Genomic DNA, 19261 nt, shown 5'->3' with positions numbered 1-19261 from the left:
TAAGGAACACGGGCAACTCCAACTGAGAGCAATTTAATGGGTCAGATGTTAAAACACAAATAAGAATATGAAACCTGTTCCCTTTTTTGCAAGTTCTTGATGGAAAAAAGAACTCCAAAACTTGGAGGAGACAAAAAAAGCAGTTTAGTGAGGAGTGCTGTAGCTCTATGCAGTGTCCCAGGCCAACTTTATCTTCTCGCTGTGAGCTTTGGAAGATTTAGAAAACAAGCTCTTCACTATTTGCAGTGGCACTGATTTCCCACTGAGGTACAGTTTATTATGGCAGTCTGGCAACCAGGGCCCTGCACTGGGGTCTGTGTTTTTCCCCTGCTTGAGCATCCAGACGTAAGCCATGATATAGCCAGTCATGAACGCATCAAAGCCAGCTCGGTGTGTGCCCCCCTGGGAAGGAGGGCCATGGGCTTCCTTCTTTCCTGCAGCACCGGCTGCCTCAGTCTCACGGGTGGCTGGGTGACTGGCTGAGCCCGACCCAACCTTGGACTTCTTCTCTGCTTGGTCACTGTCAGAGGCATTTCCCCTGGCAGAAGGGCTCTGGGCAGCTGTTCCCTGGTCAGTTCTTTCAGTGCCCCCCAGATTCTCTTCCCATTGTGTGCTAGTGTCTGAGCTGACCTCTGTTTCCATGTCCATGGAGATCTCCTCCAGTGGCCTGCCCTCCCCGTTGGGTGCGATCTCTGCCAGCTCTATGGCAGCTGCAGGCTCATAGCAGCTCTGCTTCCGTGGTGGTCCCTCCTCCCCGTTCTGAGCTTGCTCCATGTTGTCCCCTGAGCTTTCCTGCTGGAATGCCGTTGCGAGCACTTTCATGTTCTTGCGATGCTTCCATCTGTGCTTCCGTTTCTTGCGCTTCTCCCAAAGCTTGTCGTCCTCGTCAATGATGAGGTCAATGTTATGAGACTCTGGACACTTCACCCCTTTTGGACACCACCCATAGGCCTAGCAAGAAAGAGAGAGGGGTCTGTAGCCTCCATCCTACTGGTTAGAGCAGCAATCACCATAACGTGGAGCTAATTATTCCTTTCCACTGAGGGTCTGTGAGGCTGGAGCAGGAGCAGTGTCCAGTTACAGCCCCCCAGCACACAGCAAAGGTGCTGCCACACTGCACTGGTGCAGCACACAGCATATGGGCAGAGGCCAAGCAAGGTGGGTTTGTTCTGCCTGGAAAAGACAAGGCTAAGGGGAGTGGGATATCGAGTTGGTATCTGCAGTACCTACAGCAGAGGTTATGGGCAAGATGGAACTAAACTCTTGTGAGAGCACAGGGAGAGGAAACCTGGCAACAGTCAGGGGAAATTATGATTAGAAAACATTTTTCATGCAGTGGTTAAGCACTGGAACAGGGACCTGGAGTAGTTTTTTAATCTTTGTCCTTAGACAATTTCAAAATTTACCAAACAAGGCTCTGAGCAACACTGAGATCGTGGTTGGATGAGAAACTTCCAGAGATTTCCCTAACTTATGTTCTGTGACAGAATGTACAACATGTGGGAGAGCTCCTTTTCTCCATGAAGCACCTGAAGCCAGCTATGATCTGACCAGATGGGCTCTTTGCTGCTGTAGCTGCACAAGGACGAGCTCTTGTGGACCACCATGTGCTACAGTGCCAGAAGCTGCAAACAGGTAATAACTTTTTATATCTAATGAAGGTAAGGGGAAGGGTAGAGGTGGCACTTCTCTCTTGTAGGACAAGCCAAACTAAGGCAGAACTTGCAGCCTCCCCAAGACAGCAAGGGATACTGTGACTCATACTGTCCCACTGTTTAGGGCCATAGACTCTGTTGGAATCTTCCTAATGAAGCCTGTAGGATTCCCCACCTCCAAGCAGAGCACACTATTGCCCTGTCTGCCATGAAGCCACCTGAAGCTTGAAAATGTTCCTTGTACTATGAAGCAGGCGAGGGGGAGTTGCCAGCTGCTTTCCTACAACTTCTGGCTCGGGCCACGTGTGCCCCTTTCCATGGAGTCAGGAAGGGAGCGGGGATTTGTGTTACTTACTGAAAACTTCTCACAGACAGGCACCTTGTTGCCCCCTGCAGCACTGCTGTGGCTGTCCTCCTCCAGAGAGCAGTAGCGGTAGTCGATGTAGCGGGACATGTCGGCGGGGTAATTGCAGAACTCCACCGTGAGGTGCTGCGCGCTCGACTCCCTCAGCTTGCAGTTCTCTCGCTTGCTGCAATGAGAGGAGCACACGGTTACTGTGGGAGGGGACCAGGGCACGGAGCACACGCTGCCCTCCACCAACTCTCAACTCCGTGACCTTCCTGCTCCTGAGCTCCAGCCTCAGATGCTGGAAAGGAATTCAATCCCAGGACAGCAACTTTAGTAAGTAGTTGTTTCTATGCTGGTTCAAAGGGTTTTTTTCTTATGCTGACATAGAGGAAGGAAAAGCAGCATCTCTGTTGAAGTTACAGGAGAAGGGGAGGCAGTTTGTTTGTTTAACTATAAAGGGCACTAAGATATGTGTTTGTCTTCATAATGGTAACGGACAAGGAAAAGATGCCCCAAAATGAGGTACTGTGCAGACTGTCCAGCAGTCACCACCCAGGCAGGTTGAACCTGGGCAATGCAGGCAACAAGGAAAGGGTTTTCATTTAATGAAAAAAAATCTGATCTCTGTTTTGTTCCAAGAGCTGGTTAAAAGCTCAAAACCTTTGGAAGGCTCTACCTAACAAGAACTGGAGTTAAACCATTTAAGACGTCAGCTTAGAAAGTTATTTTTATCTTGTCAAAACAAAGCACTCTCATGTTTTGAGAACAGCCTTCTTGAATGTTTTCAAACCTGTCAAACTGGCATTTCCTGAGATAAAACAGTCACAAAAAGTACCATTTCTCCTCAAAACAGAGCATGACTTGAGCTTTATAGAGATCCCAGGGGCTTTATCAGGGGCCAGGGGCTTGTTTAGATTGTGCAGGGCCTGCAGAATGTGGGGCCAAACTGCAAAGCACAGATGTGTGTCCTGAACAAGAGAACAACCCTTGCTTGGAAGGAAGTGATGGGAGTCAGAGTGGGCCATGGCCATCTTGTGTGCAGGACATGTGACAGAGCTGGTCAGTGTCAAGGAGTGCAGGGAGCATCCATCCTTTAACTGCAGTGTCCCTCACAAAACAGAATTATAATTAGGAGACCTGCAGGACAGCCCTGGTTTCTTTTCTGTGTGATGTCCTGCCATGACCCTGTGGCACTGCTGGACCAGAGCCAGGCAGTGACACAATTAGATCTCAGATCAGGCCACTGTGGTCAGTCTGCTACTGGCACCAGTTCTGAAGTTCTCTTTCAGCTGCTGCCCACCAAATAGGTAAGGCCTATTAAAAACAAAGCCAGTCTAGAAACAGAAAAAGCACAGGGCAGAGTCACCTGAAAAGCACCTTCAGTCAGTGGGACAGTGAAAGGACACAGCCCCCTTGCCTGGAAAAACAAACACACTGATTCTGTAAGCTCTGAGTACCAGCGTGCTGCTCACCACTTCTTGTAGGCGTACTCCAAGTAGGAGGCTACAAAGCGCGTCTCAAACTCCGAGGCGTACTTGGTGTCGTATATTCCTGCCGGGAACATCTCGGAGAGGTCGGCGGTGAAGGTGCCCAGGTTCTCCGGGAGGTGGGCGTAGAAGCACTGGTACAGGAACACCAGGTCGATCAGGCCGTTATGGAGGATGAGTGGCTTCTTGGCCCGGATGAGCTCCAGGAACAGCGTCCGAACGCTCAGGCTCTGGCTCTCGTTGCCCTGCACGAGGGAGGATCCGGCAGTGAGCCTGGGCACCCTGACTGGCTGTCACCCTGGAGAGCCCTCAGAGCATGCTGCCCACAGCTGTGACTGACTCTGAACAGAGACACAAATGTTTGGAAAAGCAACTGCAAGCAGTGGGTTTAAAGCAGCAGGGAGGTGAAAGGGATAGTGCTGCAGGCAGGAGCCCAGGGTGTGCCCACCTTCATGCAGGAGCAGGAGAAGCCAGCACACCCCCAGAAACGTGGAGCAGAGCAGGCTGAGGTGTCTGAGAGGGAGTGGCTTTGTACCTTGTCGTTGCCCTTGTGGTAAGGGATCCCCTGGGAGTACTGCTTGTTGAAGTCGAAGCCGTGCTGCACCAGGAACTGCACTGACTGGGGCTCGACCACATAATCCTCGGTGCAGAGCAGCGTGAGGTTGTAGATCTGGCACAGGTACGTGTTCTCGGACTGCGCAGGGAGAGGGGCAAAGAGCCCAGGGACACCTGTCAGGGGGAGCTGCCGAAACAGCCGCGACAATTCCACGGGGGAATCCCACCTCCCAGCGCGTCCCCGCTCCCAGCACCGACCAAGACAAAACGGCCGCCCCACGGTTCGCGCACGCACCTTCTCCGGGAGCTGCTTGAAACAGGCGACGCCGAGGGACAGGACAGAGCGTGTCCTGGCGGCGCTGCAGACGGCCTTGTAGCGCTCCTCGATGCACCTGGCGACGGGAGAACGGGCCATGACGGCTCCGGCCTGCCGGTACTCCGGGGAGTGGGCACCGCGCAGCCGGTACCGAGAAACGCACCCCCCGCCCCACCGGGCACTCACGGGCTCAGCAGCAACTTCCTGGCGCCGAGGCCGCTCAGCTCCTGCGGGGGGACAGACACCGTCAGCGGCTCCCCGGGACCGGCCGCGCCCCTCCCCGCCGCCGCCGCCCCCACGCGGCCTCACCGTGTCCACGGCCACGAAGGTGGCGGAGCGCAGCGCCAGCACCATGGACGGCCACAGCTCCGCCAGGTTGTCGCTCTGCACGTCCACCACCGGCACCCGCGCCGGGCCCGCCATGGCCGCGCCCGCACGGGGCCTCCGCCGCCCCGCCTGCCCGCCGCCTGCCCGCCGCGGGCCCCGCACGCCTTGCCCGCTCCGCGCCCAGCGCCGCCCGCCCTCGCGGCCGGCCCGGCTTCTGCCGGCCCCGGTGGGGTTTTTTACCGTTCTCAAAATCCGTTTTCAACCGAATTTAGAATTAAGTCAACAGGCGTTTAGCTGGAACAGCTCCTTTGGGTCCTTCCCGAGCGGCCGCTCGGACCGGCGGGAGAGGGGGCGGGCCCCTTTTGCTCCCTGCTTGCTGATTGGCTCCAGCACTCCGGGAAGCCCCGCCCCTCACTCCTGCGTTCCGAGGGAGGGCGGGTACGAGCCCGCCCTGCGCACTTCCCTTCGATTGGCTGGCGGGCGGCGGTGGGCGGGGCCCATCGCTCTGATTGGCCGTGGCTAGGGGTGGGGCGGGGCAGGTTTTCCCGGGAAAGCGCGCGCGGCGGCGGGGGCGACGGTGCCATGAGCCCCGCGCGGGGCCGGGCGGCGGCGGCGGCCATGGCCGGGGCGCTCCGGCGGAGCGGCCGGAGCGCGGCCCCGCCCCGGGGGCGGAGCAGGAAGCGTGCATCGCCCCGCGGAGGTGCCCGGCAGCGGGAGGGCTGGGGGAGCTGGGGTGTTCTGTCCGGTGCTTGCTGGGTCCGCGTAAAGCCCGGTACTCGGTGCGCGTCCACCCGGCAGCGGCTCGGTCGGGCTCCCGCCTCTGCTGCGGTTGAGCCCCGCAGCCCTTCGCCGTCTCCCGCCGTGCGCTGACCCCGCGCCGCTCTCCTGGCAGGGGCCCCGGCTGCAGCGCCCGCTCCGCCGCCCGCCCGGCATCTCTTCAGCGACCCGGCTGAGGTCGAGGCCCTGCGCCGCAATCTGCTCGCCTGGTACGACCGATGCAAGCGGGACCTTCCCTGGAGAGCGCTGGTAAGGGGAGACATCGGGAAACAGGGGTGGGGGACTACTTACTGTGCCTTAAGGGAGCCTGGCTGATGTGACCGTGGTGTTTTTCCTTGTGTCGTGCATCCCCACCCGCATGGAGATGCTCCCAGCTGGTCGTGGCTGTGTTGTGGTGGGTGGTCTGGAGCCAGTCCCTAGGTATGAAGAGTAAAAGCAGGGCACGCTTCTCGAATGTAACCTTCAAGAGGAATACTTATCTCTGGCCAGGTTAGTCTGGCTGTGTTTTGATCCTGTTTCATTCCTTCCTCTATGATACCCTGTATCATAGTGATACAATGCGACTGGTGCATGGAGAAGGTTTCTCATGTATTTGTTTCAAGCCAGCTGGACATTTTCTTAGAGCTCCTGCCTGTTCTGTGCTCAGACTGGCAGCAGTGGCTCGAGAGTCATTGTGGTGCTGAGGGTGGGCATCAGCTTTACAGCAACGTCTGAAAGCTGGGAACTGCAAAGCCCCTCTGTGGGATTTACATCTGCCTCCAATTGCTTCCTTTGCAGGCAGGCTCAGGTATGGGATAGCTCTCTGTGGGATTTTTAGCCTCATAAGTAACTCTCCATGTGGAATTTCATCAGCAAGAAGATGCTTTGGCTGTCACATGATTAACCCAAACTCAGAACTTCTGAGTGCTGGGGGGAAATTTTTTTTTACTTTCAGATTCCATTGCACCATGGATTGTTTTATTTTACATGGAGGCCCCTCTGCAGTGGGGTCTGTGTCACCTTGTTCCTCATCCTTCATCTTCTCCCCCTTGCAGGCAGCATCGGAGCCGGATGCCGACAGACGGGGATATGCAGGTGAGGAGCAGGGGCTGGCTCTGGGAGCTGTGGCTTCGTGTGCCATCCTTGGAACAAGCAGCCTGAAGTGGCACGAGAGCCATTGATCCCCCTTGCAAGGCACTGGGAGGTTGGAGAACCTACCTTGGGCCTGGAGGAGCACCTGTGGGGAGGGTGAGGGGTGGGAGGGTGTCCCATGAGCCAGATGCTGTGCAGGGTTTGCAGCCAGTGCTAACGTGGCCACAGCACGAGGTGTGGGTGCCTTGGTGCCTGTGCTGTGAGCCCTGCCCTGCTCCCTGCAGTGTGGGTGTCCGAGATCATGCTCCAGCAGACACAGGTGGCTACGGTGATCGACTACTACACCCGCTGGATGCAGGTGACTGCTCCTTACACAGTGCTGTGCCCACAGCCTGCCCCTTTTGGAGGGGGCAGCTGCCCCCTGCCTGTGGCAGATCCCTGACTTGTCCCTTTCCCTCTGTCCTGCAGAAGTGGCCGACGCTGCAGGCTCTGGCACAGGCGTCCCTGGAGGTGAGGATCGCTGGGACTGGGTGCTCTCCCTGCCCTGTGGCAGAAAGATTAACATTAACACTCTCCATTACCACTGTTGTGTCTCTTGGAGCAGGAGGTGAACGAGCTGTGGGCTGGGCTTGGCTACTACTCCAGAGGGAAGCGTCTGCAGGAAGCAGCAAGAAAGGTGCTGGCTTTTCTAAAGCCCTCTGTGGCTGCTGGGCTGGTGCTGGCTCATATCTGCCCTGCCTCACTGGGGCTGTGCTGCTGGCACGAGGCTGCAGAGGCTGGGATCCCACGGGCAAAATGGGTTCCTTGCACATGCCCACCCCAGCTGCTTCCCTGAGCTTGGCCCCTTCCCTGCCAGGTGGTGTCCGAGCTGGCTGGCAGGATGCCCAGGACGGCTGAGGAGCTGCAGAAGCTGCTGCCGGGCGTGGGCCGGTACACGGCGGGAGCCATCGCGTCCATCTCGTACGGACAGGTGAGAGCTGCTGACAGTGGGCACGTCCCCCTCTCTGCCCAGCCCCGCTCCTACAGCTCCTGCTGCTGGGCCTCACAAGCCAAGGGTCCCCAGGGTTGTGCTTGGCTCTCCCCTCACTTTGGGATGCATCATAGCCCCCACCCAGCCTGACCTATGGGTTGGCCTCGTGTGTGTCCCTCTCCATCCTGGGAGCATCCCAGCTCCCTTCTTTGTCCGGAGCACATCCCAGCATGGTAATGGCAGCTCCTGGTGCCAGGCTACAGGAGTTGTGGATGGGAATGTGATCCGGGTCCTGTGCCGCCTGCGATGCATCGGTGCCGACTCCAGCAGCCCGGCCGTCATCGACCGCCTCTGGTAAGGGAATGCTGTCTCTGGAGCTAAAGGCAGGATCATCCAGGAGTCTTGGGGAGCTGAGCCTGTGGAAGGAGGCAGATGTGGAATATGGGAACTCTTGGGAGGTTGGTGCTGCTGGGAGTCATGGGGAAAGGAGCTGTGTTGCCTGTGCCGACCTAGGAGCTTCCCCCCGACAGGCAGGAGGTAGGCAAAGGTCCTGGCATGCTCTCCCCAGAGATCCCTGTGCCTCTCACTGCCCTTTCTCCAGGGACATGGCCAATGTGCTGGTGGACAGGAGTCGCCCAGGGGATTTTAACCAAGCCTTGATGGAGCTGGGGGCAACTGTGTGTGTGCCCAAGTCCCCACTGTGTGGGGAGTGCCCGGTGAAGCAGCACTGCCAAGCATGGCGCAGAGTAAGTGTGGCCCCGAGGGTTTGCCATGCCTGGGACAAGGTGGGCTGGTGGGTTGAGCCCATCCTCACTTCTGTTTGCCCTTGCAGGTGGAGAAGGAGCTGGCCTTTGCCTCTCAGAAGCTGTTTGGAAAAGCGCCCCCAGTGCCTGATGTTGAGGACTGTGGTAAGCATGAGGGGGGATCCCTGTTGTAGCTCCAGGTCTGAGCCCTGCAGCAACTGTTACCCTGGTGCTTGCAGGTGTTGGGGACTGTCCCCTGTGTCCCCCAGCCACGGAGCCGTGGGACAGCAGCCTGGGGGTGACCAACTTCCCCCGGAAAGCAGCGAAGAAGCCGCCGCGGGCGATGAGAACAGCCACGTGCGTGCTGGAGAGGAGGGGCTGCCACGGGGCCCCAGAATACCTCATTGTGCAGAGACCCAGCTCGGGTAATGGGGCTGGGAAGGGGGGATGAAGGCACCACACAGCCCCTTCCCACCTGCATGAGGGATAGAGGAGAGGCTTTGGTTGCTGGGGTAGGGAAAGGAGCCCTTTGGGGCTGCGATGCAGCTCAGTGTCCCTGGATGTGTCCCTTGCTGCCTCACATTTCTGTCATGCCTCCTTCCCAGGTCTCCTGGCTGGACTCTGGGAGTTCCCAAGTGTCCCATTGGCTCAAGATCTGCAGGAGGAGAAGGAGAGGGAGGAGCTGGCTGATCACCTCCAGACTTGGATGGGGCAGCCCATGGCAGCAAAAGGTCTGCAGTTTATTGGAGAGGTGAGCCTGGAGCTGGAGGGATGCAGTGAGTCCCTGTGCTCAGCCATGGGGATGTAGCACACAGGAGAAAGGTGTCCCTTCCCCACTGTCACCCCTCCCAAGCTCTGCTCCACTGCTCAGGACCCTGGCAGCCTCAGTGCACTTTGCATCCCCCATTGCCTGCCAGCTGCCCGTCTCATGTGTCTTTCCATCCCCTCACAGGTCATCCACATCTTCTCCCATATCCACCAGACTTATGTGGTCTACTCCCTGCACCTAGATGGGGATGTGATCCTGGACCCTGCCTTGTCCCCATCCCGCTGGGTGACAGAGCATGAGTTCCATGCCTCAGCCGTGTCCACAGCCATGAAGAAGGTATGGGGGGCACTTGGGCCTTTCCTCCCTTCCCTCAGTTATCTGGGGAAAACCCCTGGCATCCCCTCAACTTCTCTGGGATCTCCTGTTCTTCCTTCAGGTGCTGAAAGCTCACGAGAAGCAGCGCAGGAAGGAGAGCAGCCCTGCCAAGGTGAGCAGTGCTCCAGGGTGCCTGGGGCCCCAGTGCTGTGGGACAGCCTCGGGTGTGCTGTGCTGAAGGTGCCCTGGGGTTTGGGATCAGGCCAAGGAGCATCCCCAGCCTGTGGCTATCCCCTGTCACTGTCCCTGGGTGTCCCCAGAGGGATCCCTGGAGCCCGTGGGGGCCCTTGGGGTCTGGCTGAGCCCTGCTGTGTCTCCTGCAGGGCTCCAAGCGGAAGCGGGGGGCCAAGGCACCGGGAGCAGGCAGCCCCTGCCCTGGGACACAGCTCTCCCTCCGTGCCTTTCTCCGGGCACCGACGGCCCCGTGAGGGCACCGACCTTCCTCGTGTGAGAGCCCAGAGCCCCTCGCTGGGGTCCGTCCTGCCTGGGGCATGGCAGTGCTGGCCCTGTGCTCTAGCAATCCCAGGACATGGCACTACAATGGTCTCTCACTCTTCCTTTCCCCCATGGGCATTGTGCCTGGATGTGGCCACTGGTCCTGGATTAATCCTGGAGCCTGACCTGACCTCCCTTCTTTGCTGGAGCCCTCCTGGGCTATCTGGCCCTGTACTGCCACCACTTTGGCACTGTGGACTCAGGGCAGCAGGGCTTTCTCTCCAGCAGTGGGAAGGCTGTGGCCACGTGGCTCCTGCAGCCCTGGCCCCTGCCTGCATCTCGTTCCCCTGTCAGTGACTGGGGATGCTGCTGTGCCCTCCCTTGTTTTTACTGGACCTGAAAATAAAATCTCAAGTGTGTGGTTTTTTTAAGTGACTGTCTGTTGCACTGTGCTAAGCTGGGGGTGTTGGGCAGCCTGTGATGGAATGTGAAGATAGCCAACATTAGATCTGAGCTGGAAAGAGCAGGGATTTCTTCATTAATGCACCCAAGAAATGGCCATTTCATCCTCACCTGGCATTCAGCACATCTTAAATAGGAGGATTAAAAACCCAAAGCAGTGCCTGTAAGTTAATTCTTTAATTGAGAGGAGGAAGAGGCCACCACTCACCCTGCAGGGCTGGTCATGCTGTGGGTGGTAACTGCCGCTAAGTGGTCGTAATCCAGGGCCTCAGGATTATCCACTCCCCTCAGGCAGCCCCTCATCTCTCTGTGTTTGGAGTGTTTCTGTGCCAGCACGCTCTTGGCCATGCTCTAGGCTCAAGTCTCAATAAATTAAGCTGAAACTAAGGCAGGAAGTTCTTTACATGTGGTCGATAAATCACTGGGGAACCATGGTCAGGGGAGAAATCCCAGCCATCCTGGGGCATGCTCACACCCCTGCTGGACTCAGCCCTGAGCATCTTGCTCCCACTGGAGCTGGGTTGGCTCTGGATTGATCTGGAGCCACCCCTTGGTCCCTGCTCACCTGGGCCATGCCAGGGATGGGATCTCTACAGTCCTTGCCCCAGGGTTGGAGTGGAGAAGCTGGGGAGCTGGGGGAGGAGGACTGCAGCGTTGCACTACTGCTGCTGGTCCATGTAGAGCTGCACAGCTTTCCACAGCGCCCGGATATTTCCCTCCCCAAAGCCGGGCGCTCCCCGACGGTCAATGAGCTCCAGGAAGAAAGTCTCCTCCGAGAAGATGGGATGGGTGAAGATCTGCATCAAATATTCCCGAGAGGGGCTCTCTGTGGCATCAGTGCCCGGCCGGCCCTTGTCCCCAGGCACTGTGGTGTCCAGGAGGATGCCAAGCTCTGCCAGCATGTGGGGGTCCTGCCCAGCTCCTCGGATCTCCTCTGCTTTTCCCCCCTGGCTGTAATATGTGGGAGGGGGTGTGAAGAACCGTGCCCCCCGCTGCTGCAGAGCCCTGGTCGTGCTGACAATGTCAGTGGTGCAGAGGCCAACGTGCTGGATCCCAGCCCCGCCGTGCTGCTCCAGGAACGTGTCGACCTGGTTGGTGCCGTTCTGGGAGAGGGACTCGGCAAAGACCAGCTTGCAGCCATGGGCTGGGGTGCCCTGGGCGCTCTGCAGTGCGAGGAGCAGCATGCCCACCCCCTGCCCTCCCAGCACGTACCCCTCAGCCGGCCTTTCCTGGGGGTTCAGCAGGAAGCGGTGGAAGCCGAAGCAGCGCTGGTACCAGTCCAGAGCTGCCCGGGCCCCGCCCCTGGGGCACACATATGTGATGTGGTCAAAGTGAGTGATCCTGATCCCATCCCCTCCGGCTGAGGGGGCTCCTTGGATGGGCTGGAAGCCCGGCAGGAAGAGTCCCCGGTAAGAGGATCGGTCCAAAAGGGTGTGGCTGATGTTGCCCACCACAGAGCTCACCACGCCGTAGGTGACAGAACCACCCTCATCGCTCAGCTCGGTGGGGGGCACCAGCAAGGAGCATCCCTGGCTCTGCAGCCGCTTGCAGAGCCCCGGCACATCATCCACCTCGAAGCAGACGTTGGAGGCCGTGCCCAGGGTGGGCTGGGGATCTACGTCATAGAGGAAGTCGTGGGACGAGGCGAATTCCCGTGCAGGTGCCAGGCGCTCGTTGACGAGGAAGATGGCAGATTCCCGTCGCAGGGCCAGCTGCCGGACACGCGGCGTCTCCCGCACGGCCACCGGCTGGAAGCGAAAGGTGTTGGCCAGGTGCTGGCCCCAGCCCTGCCTGTAGGGCAGGTGGAGGGAGATGAAGCAGGGGCGGCTCAGCGAGGCTGCCATGGCTGGGCAGGCTGTGGGGAGGATGTAGGGGGTCAGGGGGGCTGCTGGCCCTGGGGAAAAGCCTTTCCCCCGCCTTGCACAGAGCCCACCTGTGTTTGCAATCACACGTGCATATGGGTGTAAACTCGCACCTTTTAAATGTGTGATTTTAAATAAGTGGGTCGCAGGAGCCAGTTTGCTCTGTGAAAGGGCACCCACCTTCGGGACCAGCTACAAAGAGCTGCCCAAGGATGCCAAGCCTTCCTGCCAGCCTTCCACTCTGCTGCCCTGCCCCATGCTCGAGGTCCCGGAGCAGGAAAGCCCCAAGCCCTGGATGCAGCCCTGCAGGTCCCCTCTGGAGCCATGTGTCCTTTGGGAGTGCCGCAAGGAGGCCAGTGGGGATTCCCAGTGGAGGAGGTGCGATGCATGTGTAAGCAAGATTATGGGGACAAGGGTTATGGTGGGAATGTCCTGTACCAGGAACATGGACTGGTAAACACAGAGCAACACACTGGTTACAGCTAAAACGCTCCTGTGCTGCCCCAGCGCCTGTCAGGTGTGTCCCACCAGTGGAGGGGAGCAGTGGGGTCATGACAGGCTGATGTGCCCTTCCCCTCCCCAACAAGGACAGCGTGGAGCCACCATGCTCTCTGCTACAGCTCGGGAACCACGACATTGCCCTCGGGGCACAGAGGACGGATACTTCGGGAAAGTGACCTTCCTCCCAAATATCTGTGATGGTCAAGGGGGAAAACAGATCTGCTCAAAACCCCAATCGGAATCACCTCTCCAGAGCACCCACTGAGATTTCTGATCCCATGGCATGCACGAGCCGCTCTGGCCAGTCCTCACAGGTGTGCATTGGGCTGGGGGAACACACCTGCTCAAATATTCCCTTTCCCCTGCCCGCCTGAAGGGGCTGTGTGCTCCGAGCTCTCCCTGCTCCCTCTCACCAGCCCAGGGCGGAGGGACCGCGTGGACCCGGCGAGCACATGGGCAGGGGCCGGCGCTCCTTCCCCCCGGCCCCGCTCCCCGCTGCGCCCCGCGGCACCGGCACGTCCCTGCTCCGCTCCCGCCGGCCCCGCTCCCCGGCCCGCCCCGCCACCCCCGTGCTCGCGGGCCCCGCTCGCCCTCGGGCTGCGGCTCACCGGGGTCAAGGCTGCGGGCGAAGGGGACGGCGGGCAGCGCGGGCGGGGGCGGTTCAGTTCGCTCCGCCCCGGCATGCACCAGGCCCGGCCCTGCCCGGGCCCTGCGGAGCGGCCGCGGGAGCGCTCCCGGCGGGGAGCGGCGCGATCGGCCCGGGCAGGGACGGGGCCGGCACACGGAGACCGCGCTGCCCGCCGCGGGGCCTAAAGCGGTTTGCGGGCCTAAAGCCGCCCGGGCCGGAAACCGCAGGCACCGCGGCGCGGGATGAGCCGGAGGGAAGCGCCTGCCAGGCGGTGGCCTGGGCTCCCTGGAGCACAGCTCGTGTGTGTGCCGGGTCATTCCCTGCCAGCCCGAGTCCCGGGACACGAACTGGGGAAATGTGTCCCTGCGCAGTGCTGGGCGCTTCACGGTGTCCGGGGTACCCGGTGGGGATTTGGGGGGAGCAGCGTGCAGGTGGGGGGTGACAGCTCTGCGGAAAGTCACAGGGTGTCAGCCACAGGGCCTGCTCACCAGCCAACCCACGGCCCCACATCCTTGCAGACACCTCTGGGCCCCTTAAGCCCCTCAGCAGCGATCCCCTCTCCCCTTGCTGTTTTCAGAGGTATCCCCACTCTGTGTGTGTCTGGGATCATGTTCTGCCCCCGCTGTGACTGTGGCTGCTTGCCCTTCCCTCCCTTATCATGTTTTTGTACAGATCTCGGGTACAATAAACTGCTCAAATATTTGCAGAGATGTCCTTGTGCTGCCAGAGTGGTGAGCTCCTCTTGTTTGGTTGGGGGGTGGAATCCAGTGTCGCTGTGATTTCCCAAGGAAACACCGACACTATCACAGCCCCATCAATGTGGGGCCGGACAGGAGGCATGGAACTGGACACTGGGGAGTTGCTGTGGGGCCGAGCTTGGCCTGAGAACAGCCATGGGCACAACAGAACAGCCCGGCTTTGAAGGTGACACCGCACCGGGCAGGGAGCTCCAGCACCCTGCTGTGTATGGGAGGCGCCATCATTTTGGCTGCAGGGAAGCAGAGACGGCACTGGTGGCTCCTGTGGCACCTGGTGCAGGGATGGCGCTGTTGGAGGTCACCCCACAGTGATGCAACCCTTCGGTGTGAGCAGTGGCCTTGGCAAGGCCCCCAGCCCTCGTGTGCCTGCGAGGTTCGGAGCGCTGTGTCCCTCTGTTCCCTGCAGCACAGCCTGTCACCTCTGGCGCCAGCCCGGCACCAGGCACCGCTTTGCTCCGGCACGGCTCGGGCTGGGCTGTGGCAGCAGCGCCCCGAGGCCACATGGCACCGACGGGGACAGTGCCTGCCTTGTCGCTGTCCCCTCGAGGCAGGCGGTGGTGGCCGGGGCGCAGTCCCCGCTCCAGCCAGGCTCTTCTCCTCCCTCCTGGGCGGGGAGAGTGGTCAGGAGATAAAAAGGGGACCGGGGCCAGCTGGAAGTTGCTAAAAGCTGCTGGGGCCAGGAGCGAGGGAGGACGGCAGCGAGGAGAAGTGCGGTATCGAGGGCTCGTTCTCGCGGGGAGAGGGCTGGGGAGCGGGGGCACATCCACCCTGACCAATCCTGCATCTCCTTGCTCCCTCCCCAGACCATCCCCTCCCGACCCATATCCTCCCCCTTGCTGGATATTAGAGGGATGGGGAATTTTGTGTGCTGGATATTAGAGGGATGGGGAATATCCTGGGGTTGTTGGAGGATGGGGGCTTCAGGCAGATTTTGGAAGACTGAAGGGATTTAAAGGCTCTGTGTACCCGCAAAGCACTTTGTGGGGCACCAAGGACTCTCAAGGTGACCTGAAGGTGAAACCATCTCTGTCCCAATGACTGCTCACTGGCAGCTGAGATGATGAGGGCTGTATCCCTGCTCCCTTCTGGGGCAAGGATAGACCTCTCTCTGGGGCTGGGTTTGTTTTGTGGGATCAAAGAAATGGAGAAGGCCCGTGGGAGGAGGAGCACCTTCATCTCTTGAGATATGGGAGTGAGTGTTCACTGCCAGGGGAGAACAGGATGCTGTGGCACCGGGTGCCCACAAAAGACAGTAGCAAGGAGCACAATTTCCCCCCTCGTCCTCCTGTCCTTGTCTCCTGGGATGGGGATCGTGGCTCCCAGTGCCAGGATCAGGCCAACACTGCCCACAGCCCTTGTCTGCCCTGGAGCTGGGTGTAGGGGGATATTTTGGGGTTGCAGTGGATCTGGGAGGAGGGTAACACCCTGTGTGTCCCTGCCAGGGCCGGGTCCAGGATGGGGCTGCTGGTGCTGGCCCTGGCCACCTGGCTGGGGCTGGGGCTGGCCTCGGCCTCCGAGGAGCCGGCCAACAGCAGCCGGATCTGCCAGGAGGCGCCGGCATGGACCATCAATGGCTCGAGCCCCATGGAGGGGGCGGCAGGGCAGGTGACGGTGGTGGCCCTGCTGAAGGCCAGCTGACAGTTCTGCCTGAGGCAGGCCCACAGGTGAGCCCCGCTCCCCTCCCCACAGCAATCCCCGGCACCTCGGGGCCGTAGGGCGGCCCCTGCCCGGCAGCCCCTCCCAGCGCCTCCCGTCCGCAGCCTGGGGGGCCTGCGGGAGCGGCTGGCCCGACAGGGCTTGGCCGAGGTTCGCTACATGATCGTCAACGAGAAGGCGCCGCTGTCCCGCGCCATGCTGCCCGAGCTGCGGCGCCATGCCCCGCCCGGCGTGCCCGTGCTCCAGCCCGAGCAGGAGGACCCCGACGTGTGGCAGGTCCTGGGGGGTGACAAGGACGACTTCCTTGTTTATGACCGGTGAGTGTCCCTCGATTCGCCTGAGGCTTTACTGGTGTTACAGAGCGTTTGATGGCTTCCAAAATCCCCTCTCGTGGCTGGGCTGGGGGCGTTCCAGCCCCCATCTTGAGCCAGGCCGTGACTTCTCCCCTCAGGTGCGGCCGCCTGGCTTTCCACATCCAGTTGCCCTTCAGCTTCCTCCACTTCCCCTATGTGGAGGCAGCCATCCGCTCCAGCCACGTCAAGGACTTCTGTGGCAACTGCTCCCTCTACCCCAACACCACCCAGGAGGTAAGGACTGGAATGCTCGCTGGATCCCTGCTGTCCTTGGCACTGCACATCAGCAAGAACAATCTTAGCTCCATGTTGGGGATGGGCTCTGGGTTGGCAGCTGCCCTCAGATGTGTTTGAGAGGGAAGGTGATGGAAGGTCTGGAATAAAGGCGCTTAAATAGGTCAGAGCTTTCCCGTTGAAAAGGAATTGACTAAAGGGGTCATACCCCATGTCTGGGAATGCTAACTAGGACTGTTCCCATATAAGAAAGGGCAGGCAGTGGATGCAGAGGTGGCAAGCTCAGAGCAAAGAAAAGGCTGTAGCTCTGAGCTTGGCAGGCGATTAGTCACTTCCCAGGAGAAAAGTACAAGAAATACTGAATGCAAATTCCTGTTTCTGGACCACAGACAGCTTGAGCCAAGGGACACAAGTGTAGAGGCTTGTGCCCTGTGTGCTCCAGCCTCTCCTGTCTTCCCTGTGCCCTGGGTCAGGGCTGGAGAGCATTTGCTCTGACCCACAGTTTTCTGTTTGATGAATGCTGCTCTGCCTTCTTCCTCGTTCACAGCTGTGCTCCCAGGCTTTCTGCAGGGCTCTGTGGGCATTCCCATACCACACCAGCCCTTGTGTTACTTCCTCAGGCTAACAGCACCATGGAGGGCCCTGCCACCCCAAGCTCCCTTCCTGAACATGAGGGGATGGAGTCAGAGACCCCGGTCCACCAGCACAAGCCCCTCCATCCTCACCACCATCACGAAGTCAACAGCGAGAGAGACACAAAGCCAAGTGAGGACCACAAACCTGCTACCCATGCTCGCCACCACCACGGAGATCATGGCCAGCTCCATCACAAGGAAAAGAAGCAGAAGGAGGGGGATGAGCATTAAACCAGGCTGGGCAGCCTTGCAGAACCCAGTAGTGTGCAGACGACCCCACCTCACTTCACAGAGGCATGGAAGGACTTGCTTTGGGCTGCTGGTCACCAGCAGTGCTGGTTTAACAACTCCCTCCAGCAAACCCCATGTGGGTTGCCCTCCTACGCTCTGATAGGGATGGAAATTCCCCTTGGACCCTGCTCAGTGCTGCATTTTCAGCCCCAAGGCTCAGTTCTGAGCCTTCATCTGCCACTGCCCGCCTTTCTGTGCTCAATGAAGCCCGCTGTGCAAACCAGGAGGTCCCTGGTCACTGCTGGCTGACACTGCACAGAGCAGCAGGGCGGGGTGGAGGGGCCAGAGCTGGGATGGGGGCAGCACTGCTGGCATCCTCTGCCTATCCAGACACTCCTGGGTGTGCAGGAATCCCTGGGTCTCCTGGCCAGGGAGCGAGGGGAGGGACAGCGTGTGCCCCGCAGGACACGGTCCCAGGGAGGAGCGGGGGATGTCGCGGCTCCCCACGGTCCGAAGCCTGTCCCCCCGGCTGTGCCGTCCTGGGCGCCCCCGGACCGTGCGCACGGGTATGTGCAGTGGTGCTGGGTGGCCGCAAGATGGTGGCCTTGTCCCCTCTTGGAGACCCAGGGGCTGGATCCGATGGGCGCAGCTCGGCGAGGACAGGGTGGGGATCCTGAGATCTTTCCTGCGGGTAAGCGAGGTGGGAGGGCAGCGTGGATATGCGGAGTGCGAATAAAACCTCTGTGAAGTGACCGCTGCTCAGTTTGGCCTCTGGTGGCCCCGGGGGAAGGGAGAGGCGTCTTACTCAGCTCTGGTCTGTGCCCCGGGCACAGGGAGGGACACAGGGCTGGATGCAGACCCCAACATGCAGCAGCCAGGGGTGGTTTACATCCCCTGAGCAGGAGTTGGAGTTACAGGGGCTCAAGACTGAAGAGAAGTCTTCTTCAAGAGAAGACCCCATCTCTTCCTGTCTTCTGGCTGCCTCCCAGGATGGGAGTCCAGGACATTAACACTGCCCTGCTTGGAGGGTGTTTGGCTCGGCACCTCCATACCTGGCTTGTAGGTGTGATGTTGTGGTGCCTGCCCCAAGCTGTTGCTGGTTCCCACATTCACTCCAAAGTCACCATGGGCATCTTGTCCCCAGTGCCCAGAGCAGTCCCCACTGCAGGGACATTGTGGGGCTCCCCAGCTCTCAGGCAGGTGGGTGCTGTGCCCCTGGCAGGCAGTCATGCCTGCTTGAAGCTTGTGGTGCCCCAGGCCTGTCTCTGCCCTTTATCCAGCTCCATCATCCCACACAGCCCTGCTCAATGCCTCTCCAGGCCCTGCAGCCTGAGTGGGGAGCAGAGAGATGATTTTCTGGTCAGTGTTTTTTTCATGGTGCTGTGTCCCAATGCTGGGTTTCTGCGCCCTGTCTCTGCTGGAGGATGCTCTGCACAGTGACTGGGACAAGAACCAGTGTGAAAAGGAGCTGTTCCTCACAGAAGTGAGAGCAATGGGATCAGATGTGTCTTTCTTACCAGCCAGGCTCGCCCACAGTGTGCTGGCTGAGACTCTGCTCCCCCTCCTCCATCTCTCCTCCCCCTTCCTCTACCTGCTCCCAGTAGCCTGCAAGGGCACCTCTGTCTGCTGCTCCTGCCATCAATATTGAGGTTATCTTTTTCTTCTGGCAGCTGCTGTAATTGAAACAAAGCAGGCCGGGCCTCACGGGCTCGGCTCCTCTCGCTCATTTTGCTGGTGCTGCTGAGACAACTAATTCATCTTATCGATGCATGGTTGGCCTCTTTTCCACCAGACCCAGGCAGAGCGGTCTCCCTGCCACAGCTGCTAGGAGCAGACTGTGTTCCTGTGGCCTGCTGCTGGGTGCTGCTCTTATCCAGCCCCTGGTCCTTGGCTTGCCTCAGCTGGGTGCTGGCCACCAGCAGAAGATGCCAGAGGAGCCAATCAGGGAAAGAGGTGCAGATTGGAAGGATGCTGATTACTTTCATCTCTTTCTTTTGCGTTCTGATGCATTATCAGCAGTCGTATTAAATTCCACATCCTTTCCTTGTGCAGCTCCTAAAGGTGGTGCACCTGCCAAGGAGGTGACAGGTAATGAGTGGGGCATACCTGGAT

At 59.6% G+C, this 19261-nt stretch overlaps 4 protein-coding genes across 8 annotated transcripts; 2 read left to right on the top strand and 2 right to left on the bottom strand.

Moving 5' to 3' along the window:
• Window positions 1–17: 17 nt before the first annotated feature.
• TOE1 (target of EGR1, exonuclease) lies at window positions 18–4802 on the bottom strand. The gene is made up of 7 exons (XM_064719360.1): window positions 4672–4802; window positions 4549–4589; window positions 4342–4438; window positions 4027–4185; window positions 3477–3736; window positions 2011–2185; window positions 18–951 (listed from the first exon to the last, which is right to left on the bottom strand). Exons 1-7 carry the CDS (start codon window positions 4783–4785, stop codon window positions 166–168), a joined length of 1632 nt encoding a protein of 543 aa, XP_064575430.1. The 5' UTR covers window positions 4786–4802; the 3' UTR covers window positions 18–165.
• A 460-nt stretch (window positions 4803–5262) lies between these two features.
• On the top strand, window positions 5263–10694 carry MUTYH (mutY DNA glycosylase). Of its 3 annotated transcripts, none has more exons than XM_064719946.1 (15): window positions 5263–5389; window positions 5582–5715; window positions 6501–6540; window positions 6822–6895; window positions 7006–7047; window positions 7142–7213; window positions 7394–7507; window positions 7764–7861; window positions 8109–8253; window positions 8340–8412; window positions 8490–8675; window positions 8856–9001; window positions 9203–9355; window positions 9456–9506; window positions 9718–10694. In XM_064719946.1, exons 1-15 carry the CDS (start codon window positions 5272–5274, stop codon window positions 9820–9822), a joined length of 1551 nt encoding a protein of 516 aa, XP_064576016.1. In that variant the 5' UTR covers window positions 5263–5271; the 3' UTR covers window positions 9823–10694. The 3 variants fall into 3 exon arrangements, with proteins under 3 accessions (XP_064576016.1, XP_064576014.1, XP_064576017.1); XM_064719944.1 differs by having other exon boundaries at window positions 8340–8415; XM_064719947.1 differs by having other exon boundaries at window positions 5388–5468; window positions 8340–8415.
• HPDL (4-hydroxyphenylpyruvate dioxygenase like) lies at window positions 10454–13670 on the bottom strand. 2 transcript variants are annotated; one of them, XM_064719948.1, is made up of 2 exons: window positions 13263–13670; window positions 10454–12146 (listed from the first exon to the last, which is right to left on the bottom strand). In XM_064719948.1, the coding sequence occupies exons 1-2, from the start codon at window positions 13597–13599 to the stop codon at window positions 10951–10953; spliced, it is 1533 nt and encodes a 510-aa protein (XP_064576018.1). In that variant the 5' UTR covers window positions 13600–13670; the 3' UTR covers window positions 10454–10950. The 2 variants fall into 2 exon arrangements, with proteins under 2 accessions (XP_064576018.1, XP_064576019.1); XM_064719949.1 differs by having other exon boundaries at window positions 10454–12039; window positions 13263–13445.
• Window positions 13671–14660: 990 nt separating this feature from the next.
• LOC135451165 (selenoprotein Pb-like) lies at window positions 14661–17901 on the top strand. 2 transcript variants are annotated; one of them, XM_064720094.1, is made up of 5 exons: window positions 14661–14753; window positions 15483–15704; window positions 15801–16013; window positions 16148–16283; window positions 16904–17901. In XM_064720094.1, the coding sequence occupies exons 2-5, from the start codon at window positions 15496–15498 to the stop codon at window positions 17147–17149; spliced, it is 804 nt and encodes a 267-aa protein (XP_064576164.1). In that variant the 5' UTR covers window positions 14661–14753; window positions 15483–15495; the 3' UTR covers window positions 17150–17901. The 2 variants fall into 2 exon arrangements, with proteins under 2 accessions (XP_064576164.1, XP_064576163.1); XM_064720093.1 differs by having other exon boundaries at window positions 14669–14748.
• Window positions 17902–19261: the final 1360 nt, after the last annotated feature.

Source organism: Zonotrichia leucophrys, chromosome 8, assembly GCF_028769735.1.
Source record: "Zonotrichia leucophrys gambelii isolate GWCS_2022_RI chromosome 8, RI_Zleu_2.0, whole genome shotgun sequence".
NCBI classification, from domain to species: Eukaryota; Metazoa; Chordata; class Aves; order Passeriformes; family Passerellidae; genus Zonotrichia; species Zonotrichia leucophrys.
The sequence above is the reverse complement of the archived record's forward strand: the minus strand, read 5'-3'. Positions and strand labels throughout refer to the sequence as shown.

Bases quoted from the DNA above. Each gene is read 5' to 3' on its own strand.
- TOE1 (XM_064719360.1), bottom strand. From the start codon at position 4,785: ATGGCGGGCCCGGCGCGGGTGCCGGTGGTGGACGTGCAGAGCGACAAC. The intron at 4,590-4,671 runs GTGAGGCCGCGT...GTCCCCCCGCAG, and splicing joins CCTTCGTGGCCGTGGACACG to GAGCTGAGCGGCCTCGGCGC. The intron at 952-2,010 runs GTAAGTAACACA...CTTTCTTGCTAG, and splicing joins CTGTCTGTGAGAAGTTTTCA to GCCTATGGGTGGTGTCCAAA.
- MUTYH (XM_064719944.1), top strand. From the start codon at position 5,272: ATGAGCCCCGCGCGGGGCCGGGCGGCGGCGGCGGCCATGGCCGGGGCG. The intron at 7,508-7,763 runs GTGAGAGCTGCT...TCCTGGTGCCAG, and splicing joins CGTCCATCTCGTACGGACAG to GCTACAGGAGTTGTGGATGG. The intron at 7,862-8,108 runs GTAAGGGAATGC...CCCTTTCTCCAG, and splicing joins GCCGTCATCGACCGCCTCTG to GGACATGGCCAATGTGCTGG.
- HPDL (XM_064719948.1), bottom strand. From the start codon at position 13,599: ATGACCCGGCACACACACGAGCTGTGCTCCAGGGAGCCCAGGCCACCG. The intron at 12,147-13,262 runs GTGAGCCGCAGC...TCCTCCCCACAG, and splicing joins CGCCCGCAGCCTTGACCCCG to CCTGCCCAGCCATGGCAGCC.